The sequence below is a fragment of the Amia ocellicauda genome, chromosome 3 (assembly GCF_036373705.1).
Source record: "Amia ocellicauda isolate fAmiCal2 chromosome 3, fAmiCal2.hap1, whole genome shotgun sequence".
Classification (NCBI taxonomy): domain Eukaryota; kingdom Metazoa; phylum Chordata; class Actinopteri; order Amiiformes; family Amiidae; genus Amia; species Amia ocellicauda.
In genome coordinates this window covers 11,953,430-11,966,139 of record NC_089852.1, presented here as the reverse complement: position 1 = coordinate 11,966,139, position 12,710 = coordinate 11,953,430, and the positions used below count along the sequence as shown (strand labels likewise).

Sequence of the window (12,710 nt, the reverse complement as noted above, 5' to 3'; positions counted from 1 at the left end):
TGGACGATTCCATGCTAGAAAATTGCTGTTATGCATACTAACAAAATATGTAAATATCGGCAGATATGTCGGTTATCGGATAATGTTGATCCCCAATTATCGGTATCGGTATCAGACCCAAAAAAACCTGTATCGGTCGGGCTCTACCTCCGACATGGAAACAAGGCCAAGCGACTCAACTATGCACGAAAACACAGGAACTGGGATGCAGAAAAATGGCAGCAGGTGCTCTGGACTGATGAGTCAAAATTTGAAGGGCTGGAGAGCGGTACACGAATGAGTGTCTGCAGGCAACAGTGAAACATGGTGGAGGCTCCTTGCAAGTTTGGGGCTGAATTTCTGCAAATGGAGTTGGGGATTTGGTCAGAATGAATAGTCTCCTCAATGCTGAGAAGTACAGGCAGATACTTATCCATCATGCAATACCATCAGGGAGGCATCTGATTGGCCCCAAATGTATTCTGCAGCATGACAATGACCCCAAACATACGGTGAAAGTCATTAAGAACTATCTTCAGCCTAAAGAAGAACAAGGAGTCATGGAAGTGATGGAATGGCCCCCACAGAGCCCTGATCTCAAAATCATCAAGTCTGTCTGGGATTACTTGAAGAGAGTGAAGCAACTGAGGCTGCCTAAATCCACAGAAGAACTGTGGTTAGTTCTCCAAGATGTTTGGGCCAACCTACCTGCCAAGTTCCTTCAAAAACTGTGTGCAAGTGTACCTAGAAGAATTGATGCTGTTTTGAAGGCAAAGGGTGATCACACCAAATATTGATTTGATGTAGATTTTTCTTCTGTTCACTCACTTTGCATTTAGTTAATTTATAAATATAATCTATTAACATGTCTATTCTTGAAAGCATTCTTACTTTACAGCATTTTTTCACACCTGCCTAAAACTTTTGCACAGTACTGTATGTGTGTATATATCATATATATGTATATATCATATATATAAAGAAACCTGAAATCAGCTTGAAGTTTTGAATAATTTTGAAAATTCGAAAATGTTGTTGCCAACAGACGAACAAATCATCTTATCTTTAGACTCCCTAAAATACAGCTGAATCATTTTCTGATTAGAACAGTGTGATACAATCAACAGATATCAAGTACAATATGTTTGTCCACAAAAGGTGTTTGAATAGGATTAAACTAGCACAAAATCCCCTCTGGTATAAAACACCTGACATTTTTAATTTATTGTACCATCGCCCACTGCAAAAGGCTCATCCAAATTCAAAGAGAGAAGGCAACTGTTATCATTTTCAAACTAGAGAGGAGATCAGTGAGCTGCATTATAGATTCCAGGCACAAAGACTCCCTCAATCATCTAACCCAATAATACACAGAAGTCTCAGCGCTCAGCTGAACTCACACCTCCTGGGAATTCTAAGCCACGTTTGTATTATTTATTTGAAATTGTTAACGTTTAAGGCCTAAAAAGAGCAAATCAACACTGTAAATGCACAGAAAATCCAGCAAAACAAATACTCTCCTGGGGTAAAGAGATTATATGACCTTCTCATGACTGACAAGTGGAAGAAAAAAAATAATTGAATTCAGATATCCTCAAGCACCAGCGGGACAGACAGGAAGATCGGCCTTTTCAAGACAAGCTGTTGGTGGCCTACATATTATTGCTCTTTAGTTCACGGGACTGGGGACAAACGTATTACTTATTTGATTTGTTTTGAAAAATGTATATCAACGGTCAGTGAAGAGGCTTAAATCATGGACAGTGCATGCCAGTACTGGCTAAAATAAATACACTGTAAATACACATAAAGTAAAACATAGGAGTATCTATGTGTAATTATTCTGGAAAACAAATCATCTTTTTTTTTTAAATGCTTACAATGCTTTTAACTTCAGTGTATGAATGCATTGACAATCTAATGACTACACTCACTGAGGCAGTCAATTCACAAATAAACATATTTTCAAAACATATACTGTGGGACATAAATAGGATTTGGTCTAATGGATATTGAGTAAGAAATCAAACTGTAAGGGAAAGATTTACAAATTATATTTGGAGTCTACATGGCAGTGTATATAAAGATGACTACTACTAGATTAAAGCCTTGCTTAATTCTATTTCCAATGACAATGCAGATGCTCACATAACAGCAAGCAGTAAATAGAAGCTGAGAGTTGAGACTTTTTTCTAAACTTTCTATCCTTTCATTCTTTCTTTCTTTCTTTCTTTCTTTCTTTCTTTCTTTGCAAGAGGAACCCTTAGCCCTTGCATTGCAAAAAAGTCAATTCTGACAATGACACCCCATAAGATATTTCTGTCATCCAAAACAAACATCCTCAAAATACATGACAAACCTCTAAATCAGTAAAGACTCCCTAAATGGTATTCTTACCTCATGCAGAAGCTTCAACCCCTTCACATGTCTGCAAGGAAAAAAAGCAGAACATCAATCTCTAGGTCCAAACTCAGAAATACACACATATAATTAGGTGTATGTGTATATCCTTCATTGTGATTGTTTTAAGAAATTACAATTTAATGGGAATTTAAGCAATTCACACATGTTATGTGTATACTAGGCCTGTCAAACAGAACGCCTTACGCGATTAGTTTAAAATGAATTAATATTGTGTTTAAGCCTATTAATCGTGTTTTTCTATTTTGAGTGTAGATGTGCACTCGTAGTTGCAGTGCAAAATGTCTTTTAACTTGAATCACATTTTCAGTTTAGTTAAATTAATCTGATGATTTTTTTTTTTTTTTTTTTATTTGATTGAAGGATTGCCTTAAGGTTATTTTACATCCATTCTACTAGAATTGCACTCATATATGTAGGCTAATTGTTTTATGTCGTATTAACATGCGATTAAATATGTGATTAATCGCAATTAATGAACGAACATTTGAGATTAATAGTGATTAAAAAAATATAACTTGACAGCCCTAGTGTAATACAATGGAAATATAATATTATGTCTTGCAAAGAAAGGCCTTCGTTTTAGCTATTTTTTATAGATATATGTGGACACACATTTGTAATTGGTCTTGTTTATAAACTACCAGTAACTTTTGAAAAGGTATTTATATGCTTCTATTTAAAGAGTAGCACTCCAGTGTTTGGCTTTATCTTTTAACTGTGCATTTATAAATGGCTTGGTTGTTTATATGTTTAAAAAATTGATTTTACATTTGCGAACTGAGTTCATGCACTTAGTTTTGCATTTTGATTGAGTGCAGTGAATAATTTCCATTTTGGGTCACTGAGTGATGAACATGCCAGCTTTGTGGTTCAGAGCTGAGATATGCGAATAGCAACAATAACAGAGCGCATAAAGGGACTTGGTATATGATCTACTTTTTTTAAAGCTATCATGAAATACTAGAGAAATAATTTTATTTGTCAAACATGGGCTTATTTTAAAGCAATTTATGAGGAATTGTTTCCAAAATATTGGACATTCATATTGATGGTAATAATAATATAATATAGTGCAACTGCTTACTAATTATACTGGTCTTGCAGCTGTTTTAGAGAAAGTTTCTTAAATACCAAACAGTCTAACAGGCATCATTCTGTACAGAAAGGCATGCAAATGAAAAGCAATTTATGACCCTGAAGTAGGTCAGTTAAATTGAAAACATCCACTATGATCACTTACATTTTCTCTGAATCAACTAGCTCCTTTGCAATGTAGAAAGCTCTTGATTGCCCATCAATCTGTCAAAGAAAATAAAGTGTTAAAATAGTCATGCAGAGATATTAAACTTGTACATGTTTGTGGAGAAAATACACTTGATTAGCAGTAATGAATCTCACTCACATTATAACATGTGCAGACCTACTTTGTATTTAATTGAAGAAGAAAACCACAACAAAAATCAGTTAGGATGCTTTAAATATATATGCCATATGTTATAGGACTTCCTCAACTTTCAAAGTGATTGAACACATGTTTTGACATAGTTTTCTCATAGAAACAAAACTTACACAAAAATGTGTAGGGAGAAGAAAATACATTGCATTACGCATACATGGTTACAAACATCCACAAAATGCATTCCTTTAAACCTATTCTTCAGATGCATTCTTGGGATGGGCTGACATTTTTTTCTTTTTTTGTTTCTTTTTGTTTTCACACACAGAAAAACAAGGAAGCCAATGTCACATGACTTGTGTCTGCCTGATATTCCTGAGACACTGCGTCTGGGCGTTGGTCCCTCTCTCTGTTATTAAACAGCTGTTTGTATAACCAGAGGGTGACCCTGGTCTCTGACAATAATATGCAGATGCTAGCATCTTGGAAAATACAGTCTTTAGGCTGCAAGCAAGCTAACACAATAAGGAATCTGTCTCCCCAAATTCTCGACCCTTGCCCCATGCAACTTCTGAATCAGTCACTTCTGTGCGTATGTCACATTAACCTGTTCTGTTAACTTAAGCAAAAGGAATTAAAAAGATTGTGTATTTGCTCATGCATTACTTTATTTGATTGTTTTAACTGTTTTAACTTCCTTTTAGCTAAAAGTATTCCAACAGCATTTTCCTACAAACAGCTTTGCTCCCCTGATATTTTGTGTGAATGTCAGCTGTATAAGGTGCTTGATGGGCCAGAGGTTTGACTTCCTATTTTGCAATACACAGCACTATTGGTTCTGCCTTGTCTGTTGAATGGGCCACTTGTGACATCCTGGCCTCAATTCATCATTAAATGTTCCTTCATTTTTAGTGGCATTTCTGTAGAACTGATCTCAACAAATTCTCCCCCACTCCTCAAATGGTAAAAGCAACGAAGCTTGGTAAATTGCACAAGAACACTGGGAAATTCCAAGTGGTATATGATTGGGGTGAATATCCATTTTTGTCTTTTATAGGTATTACTAACAGTTACTCAAACAGGTAACATTCTCAAATACAAGCCAAGAACACCTTTCTGATTAATCTGCATTCTATCACTTCACACAATGTTCTGTGAGCAATGCCACTGCATCTCAGCATTGTCTCTGTCAAGGAACTGGAAAGACAGAGTTGTTGTGGAATAACTACAACTGAGAGTGTAACTAAGATACTGACCCTGATATCAGTACGGGATTGGAAATTGAGCATTACCTACACACATGGCTAAATGTAAAATGTCTCTGTTCCAACAGAGGGACTTACCTGTCTGTCCTGGCTGTGATCTACCAGACTGTCCTCCTCTCCTGAGCTCTTTCCCTGGTCATCCTCTGGAGACCCATCACTCACTGGTGCCACGGAGACAGCACACACTTTATAAGGCTCTGTATAGGCACTGCAACCCAGGACGACCCAGAAAAAAAGAGAACAACAACTAAGTAAGAGAAAGACAACAACAACAATGTCAGGTATTGGTAGTAGGTAGTGACACTGCAGTGATTTAACTGTATCAGTAGTCAATACAGAATGATACACTTCCAACAAAGTCAACATGATTTATTGTCCTATGTCTTAAAACAGCATGTCATCCAGCATGTTTCAAATGTCAAAACAGACACGGTTAGGCCATGCCGTAATAACCAGGTTATCTGGTTTTACACTTAAAATGGGCTTCTCTTTTACATATTCATAGCAGGTGGCTGTAATCTTCATCCTCTAAGCATTTATTTAAATAAAAGCTGAGTAATGGCTTATATCAGAAACGAATCAAAGATACATACATTTGTTATTATTATTAAGTCCACAAATCACTTTAACCAGAATTAATGTCACATTTTTACACCTATACCAATTCCTTTTTACAGGAACTGTCCAGAGAAGATATAGTATGAGGTAATTTCACATTCCAAGTATTTTAAGGAAGAAAGTCAAAATGTAATTCTCAGAAAAAAAGACCACATGAATTCTCAACTACTCACAAGGAAACTACAGTAATGAAAACAACCAACTATGGTATCAAGGATCAGGAATATAGGCAGTAGATTCTGACCTTTATCTGGCCCAGAAAATAAATAAACAGAACCTCATGTCATTAATACAAGCACCAAAGATATGGACAAGGCCCCATATCCCCTCATTACCCCACATCCCTTCATCTAACGACCTTGGAGTCAAAGACCTGGACCATCGATACCTTTTCACTCTCTGTGGCTCATTCATAAAGGGCCCTTACGTAACCATACATGGAAGAAGTTCACTTCAACCTTGCAGTTGCAGTGTTGGGTCTAAGAGTTAAATTACAAAACCTTTGAAATGTCCAGGTAAGATTAGTGTTTCCGAAACCCCCAGCCTGGTCTGTCCTTATCCTCCTGCAGCAGTAACACAGATGACTGAGACCAGATTGTGGAGACATTATCAGCGTGGGCAGAAGCGCCTGCTTTGTAGTCACACAGCAGCCTGGTTGGGAGCAGTGAAAGGAAGCCCTAAGGGACCCGCTTGCTTCTAATTGACTGAATCCACAGACACACAACCACAAAAGGAGCAGTAGCCCAGCGCAACAAGAGTAGTTCAATTTGACACAACTGACATCTTAATTACTTTAGCACACTTCTTTAGCCAAGAGGTATGGGAGCAGCATTGTGAGCTTTTCAATCTTGTAGCTCCTACATGCAGTACAAAAGGGTTTAGTATATTTAGTAGGGATGAGTGTTTGGTAATCTTTCATGTAGCCAAACTAACACATAAAAGGATAGCAACAAGGCTTTTTCATGTGCAGCTGTTTAAATATATCTGAAATGAATCATTGCAGTTTGGTGTTTCATATTTCACAAACTTTAATTTGGGCTCTTGTGCTTGGTGATTTATTCGTAGGTTGAAACAAACCCCTCTTCCCTGTATTTGGAACTTCTGCCTGTTTGCAAAAATGCCCTAGTGTCTCATCCCTTTACATTGTGCTTTATGATTAAGACAGCAAAGCACAACATGGTGAAAACGAGAGTAAATTCAATATTTCATAAGAGAGAGTTTGATTTATGTGGCCTAATATCACTGCAGACATTAGAGGTTATGGAAGAAGGATATCAACTCCAGACATAGACGTATCTCTTGGAACTTCCTCCGATTCTCCTGATATGCTTTCTAAAGCAATATAAAATGCTTTAACCACTGCACTCCTACCCCAGAGATGTGGTGGTTCATTCTCTGGTCAGAGTCCTTACGGCTGGGCCGAGCACAATAAAGTCAGGGGTTAGAAAACTCATGTCCCAAGATATCAAAGTGACGGACATTGAAAAATCCTGAACTGAAATTGCCGCGGGGCAGTTCTGTTGCACAGCTGCATTTGCTTGACCTCTTACTCTGACAGGTAAGGGGTGGGTATTGAGTTATGATTTTTTCACAAAAGCCTGCATATCAGTTAAAGGTGGAAAAGATACAGCTGAAAAACTGGAACTTGGAGGCAGAGACTGACTCTTTGCTTCAGATACCTCAAGTTTAATTTCAGAGGTGGATGACACACTTAGGCTGTGTACAAGATGCTCACTGTAACTGCAAAACTAGAAAGACATTAGGGCCAGGATTAAATTCAACCTGTGTCCCACCTGCTAATAGAAACTACAATGTACAAACCGGTACACAGCGGCTGGTGATTAATTCTTCTACTCATAAATATACCCGCTATCAGGAACAGCCCTAAAGTTTGCTAATAGCAGGTGGGTCAGCGTTTTGATTTAATCCAGACCTGAACCTCTATATGGTTACTCTTTGCACATCAGGACAGCCAAACAAATACGTTTTTGGATGGAGCTAGTCCTTTATCTTTAATCTACTGGCAACTACTAAAAAAAATCAAAAAGTTGCATTCATTCATTTAATGTGAGAGTTGGAGAATGTAAATCAGACACCTCTGAGAAATTCAATAAGAAGGACACTGTTATTAGTGTTATCTGTGCCATTCTAGCATCTCATTACAGGTACATTTTAAACAGCATCTATAAATTACATGGCACACTGTTAACACTTTCCCAATGAGTCTAACTATTAATCAAACTCTGAGTAATTTTTCATTTTTGAATTTGCAGCTAGTCATGTACTGAGATGATAAATGTGTAATATAGGCTCAGGCTTTTTGAGGATTATATATAAAAATACTTGGAAAACCAATGGCTGTTGGAGTTTAATGTTTCAATATAGAAACCTATATATTTACATACATTGCAATATAACTTTTAGTATTGCTAATGGATACTATTATATCACTACTGCATTGAAGAATGTCTTGAAAAGTAAGCCTTTTTTTATTAATCATTTAGGGTATTATAAATGGAGATGGTCAGGGGAAATAAGAAAGAAAAAAAAAAGAGTTTTGGGATGTCATTTACAGTTGAACTCTGCACTTCTTGAACTAGACCAACTAAATCTGATATTTCCATTGGTGGATAAGTCTACAGGCACACATCGTCCTTTTGAGATCGAACATAGTTAATAAATGAAACAAAACCGCTTCCATGAAAAATTAACACAACACTTTGCAACATTCGAGGGGAAGTCTTATTTTTAAAACATGTTTGCATGAAAAGGTAATTCTAAGCTTTCACAAATGCTTATGGAGGCCCATCATTCATTTGTTTTTATTGGTGACAACATATGATGCAGTTCACTCATTTCAGGGGGACATCATTTTTCTTCTCCTGAAAAACTGCCTTTGTAATCGTGCTCTCTGTTTCCAAATGGATTACAAATTCATTCAAAAAATTGCGGGAAAAAATACAATAAATCCTAAAGCGTGCCCCAGCATTATTTTGTATTATGGCTTCAGTCTGCAGTTCTGTCTGTTCAATTACAGCCACCCCTGACTGAAAAATGTCCTGATTCTCCTTTAAATTGCCAGAAGGTTTACAGTAAAGCTGAAATCTTGTTAAAAAGGCCTTAGCCCCCCAAAATCTAATATAATAGTGAGACATTTGCAGTTTCCTCTCTAGCCCCCCTAAACTGGAGTGCTCCCTGATTACATTATGTCTTTCTCTAGCCGGAGGCCTTTAACACCCTGATGTGCGTCAGTGTGAAATCTCATTGAGCATGTTAATGTGGAGAACAGATATGGCTACCCAAGAATAATTACACACCGTCTTTCTGTCCTACTGCTTTGTGTGCTTTTGGAGGTTAAAAAGGGTTCAGCATCAGAAAAAGCTTGCAGGTGCAGCATGAGTTAAAGTCAGCCTGAAAATGGTCCATGGTGGAAGGGAAATCACAGCCGGAGAATCCACCTTTCCCTCAGATTTGACTTTATCTGCGTTGGTTTACTGGATGTTCTTTCAATATACCAATTTACAGGTATACTTGAAGACGGGCATTTCTTTAGAAAACAGGCTACATGTAATGAGTTTTATCTTTCTGTTTTAATACTTTTCAGGGAGGTGGAGGTAGTGTATGTTTCAAAGTCTAATTTTATTGTATTGTCACACAGCACAGGATGTTTAACAAAACACAACCTTCTGGTAAACAAGCTTGAATACAAAATAATCAGCAGTATGGATTTAAAATAAAGGCAAAATCCAGTAAAGCACTATACAGCATATCTACTGAAAATATTCAGGTTTTCTTTATAACACGCAAAGATAAGTGGAGTTCTATTGAACAACTATCCTAACATACAAAGTTTACCGGTATAAGATTGTTCTTTGGCTGATCTGAACTCTTCACAAAGAACACCAGGGATTACATCAAACACAAGCACTATATTTTGCATTGGTTCCCAGTAAACTATATTAATTCACACTAAGATACACAACTAAATTTGAATCAGTCAACCTGCTAATCATCCTACTGTAAACTGCCTGGTAGGTTAAACTGCCAGTGCTAAGGTCTGTTCATCTGGCCAATTTAAAAATCATAAAACCCAGAATTGAGATTAGAAATGTCCAGCATATCTGGAAAGCTAGTAATTGGTTTACCAAACACACAAGGCTGTGCATTCAAAACAGTTAGAGGATTTGAACTGTTACAGAGTCAGATTAGTTCAGCATTAAGATTAACAGACTTTGAGAGCTACATGCCGGGAGAAGTGCATGATGAAATACCATTCAAGTAATGGGCTGAAAAATTCACAGAAATTAATCTTCCAAAGAAAGACATTCAAAATTATTTCCCATTGTCTGCCACCCTAGATTGATTATATTTAGGGCTTGAACTTTCCAGTGTTTATATTCCTTAACATTACTTGTCCTTAAATCTTATTCCGTTGTCCTTAAGATGTTTTTGCATCCTCGTGAGAAGAAAATGCTTTGATTTGTGGTGGAGAATTATGCACAATGAGAAAATGCACCCATGGGAAGCCATCAGGCTCAATCAGACAAAGAATGAGAGTGAAATGGCAGTTGAAAGAAGACTGGCGAATGAGTTATTAATGTCATTAAACTAAAATTATACTAAAAAAGCTCAACAGAAGCAGCTGAATTGAATCATACACAGCTTTGTCTGAACTTAATTAAGAAAGGCAAATCACCTCTAACTAAGGTTGCAGGTACATCATGCGATCCAAAAGAAAAACCAAGAACATCAAGCCCTAATATGTTATTTACTTGAATCAACTTGAATCATCTTGATCTTTAGTAATTTTGTTTGCTTCAATACTACAGAAAAGGACATGATGAATCACTTTCACAGAATATCCTGTCACCCAGAAGAAGTAAGGTGGAGACAGTAAGAGACTGTACAACAACTACTATATATTGAATAAACATTTAACATTTCTAGATTTTACTGACTATTAACAGCAGTTCATGGGAATTAGATGATATCTCAAGAACATAAACTGAATAAATCTGACTTAATTTTCCTCAAAATTCTGAAACATAGAAGCACTTCCAAGTCTGTCATCCTGTTATCTTTTTCAAAACATCACAGAGAGTAAAAACACAATGACAGCACTCGTGACGTAACCTTGATCAGGAACAGTTTCTACTGAGCATGAACCATAGACTTTTTAAAGATCTCTCTATGTCATTTTAAATGAGTGCTTCCGCCACACTGTAAATGGTCCAACATGCTTTAAAACAGAAGGTTGGCCATTAACAGCTCATCTGATGCCAAGCTTCAAAATGGGAAATGCTACTTCTGTTTACACAATCAGCCCCCCTACTAAAAGAGCTCTAAAGGAAACTAATATAGAATAATTTCCCAGCATGACATCACAGGAAAAATAAAACTTAATTTTTGTGTCTGCTGAGATCTGCTATAACAAAAAAGATTACACTCGTTTCCATGGCTCCTGTGCCTTATGAAAACCAGAGGAGAAGCCTTCGCATTGAGCTATCAGGTTATAAATCCCATGCCATTAGCAAAACTGGCTATCAGAACAAAATTAAGACACTTAAAGATTATTTTTCCTGGGAGTCAATTAGACAATTTCTAAGTCTAGGCCAGTGGCTACTGTAGTCATTATATTTTTATTACAGCCTTTAGCTGTGCTGTAGGAATTAGTAAAGATATAGCATTTTTTATTACTTGCTTGTACACATTTCCAAAGGCTTGGAGATTTAAATTCTATAATTTAATGAAGCAAACCATGAACAATTGAAATTATGTTTGTCACATAATATTGCCCTTCTGGGCAAAATGCATTTTTAAGTTTTGCATTTTAATATTTTATTTTATTTTAATATTTCAGGAATGGTTAAATAGCAAGACAAGAACCAAAGCAAGCTGTTTGTTTGTCTATTTGTTTGTTTTTTATTTATAGGAATTATGATTAAAACCGGAGCAACAAAAAAGTGGTGAATACTGCAGCCCTTTACACTAATGGACCGTTGTTCAGAAATTAAACATCACTTATAAATGCGTGACTGGAGGATGTGTCTAGAAATCATTCTTTATATGCACTTTTGTTGTGTATCATTATTCTACTTTTGTATGGCTACACTGTTTTGTCATGATTCTTTTTGTCAGTTATTGCACACAATGCACTAGAAGATCCCTTAACTTTAGAGTGATTTTGCTGTATCTCAGAGTAAACATTAGGGGAATGTTATATGCAGTTGCCTAATGGAACATAACTGTTTTGTCCAGATTAGGGGTGAAAGCAAAACACAGGGTTCTGGGCCTCCTTGTTTGTCAATGCTGCTTTGTAATCAGCTAATCAAGGTGCTTTCTTGGTCTGGGAGATAAGGTTGCTCCCCACCCACTCCACTCCATCCTGCTGCAGGATGTTGCACTCAGCTCCCCACCCAATCAAAGGCCTGTATCTAGCTCGGGGTCTAGGTCGCTGTGGCCTGAGTTCCCCCGGTTACTAGCACTCTCACAACAACAGCGCATCTCCCAGGGTCCTCGGGTGAACAGAGAAGGGGGGTTGTTTGTGCACAACAAAACAAAGAATCAATAAACGTCTTTTGTCAACTAGCATAGTATTTTTGTATTATCCAAGCAGTATAATAATCCCTTTTTAAGTGGAGAAGTCAGTGATTTTTTAAATGTATTCTTTATTTATTTATTTTATTTAATCTATTTTATAAGAGAATCCTAGGACAATTGTCCACGTTACCAGGAATTTGTGTTGACTGATATTAATATATACCTTTTTCAAGTTACTTACTGACACCAACAGTTGACAGTTATCTCTTGTAAAAACGATTTAACACTCACATCTAATTCATGTCTCCTTTGATTCAAAACTTAGCAGAAAAGAGTAAGAAAAAAATATTATCAGTTATTCAAGGATCTCAATCAAAATGGACCAAAATTAAAAACACATCTAAAAATCATATAAAAGCAACAGATTATTTACTTAAAGTCTTTAGAAGAGTGTCTGCCAGATCACACTGGTTAGGACACATGCTTCT

General features: G+C 36.7%; 1 protein-coding gene across 2 annotated transcripts in view; it reads right to left on the bottom strand.

Moving 5' to 3' along the window:
- fgd5b (FYVE, RhoGEF and PH domain containing 5b) overlaps nt 1-12,710 on the bottom strand; it is a 68,285-nt gene that overhangs the window by 36,464 nt on the left and 19,111 nt on the right. For both annotated transcript variants that reach the window (XM_066698164.1, XM_066698165.1), the window contains exons 3-5: nt 5,143-5,272; nt 3,644-3,702; nt 2,377-2,407 (exon numbers count right to left, since the gene is read on the bottom strand). In XM_066698164.1, coding sequence (XP_066554261.1) covers nt 2,377-2,407; nt 3,644-3,702; nt 5,143-5,272 — 220 coding nt within the window. The remainder of the gene's footprint in view (nt 1-2,376; nt 2,408-3,643; nt 3,703-5,142; nt 5,273-12,710) is intronic.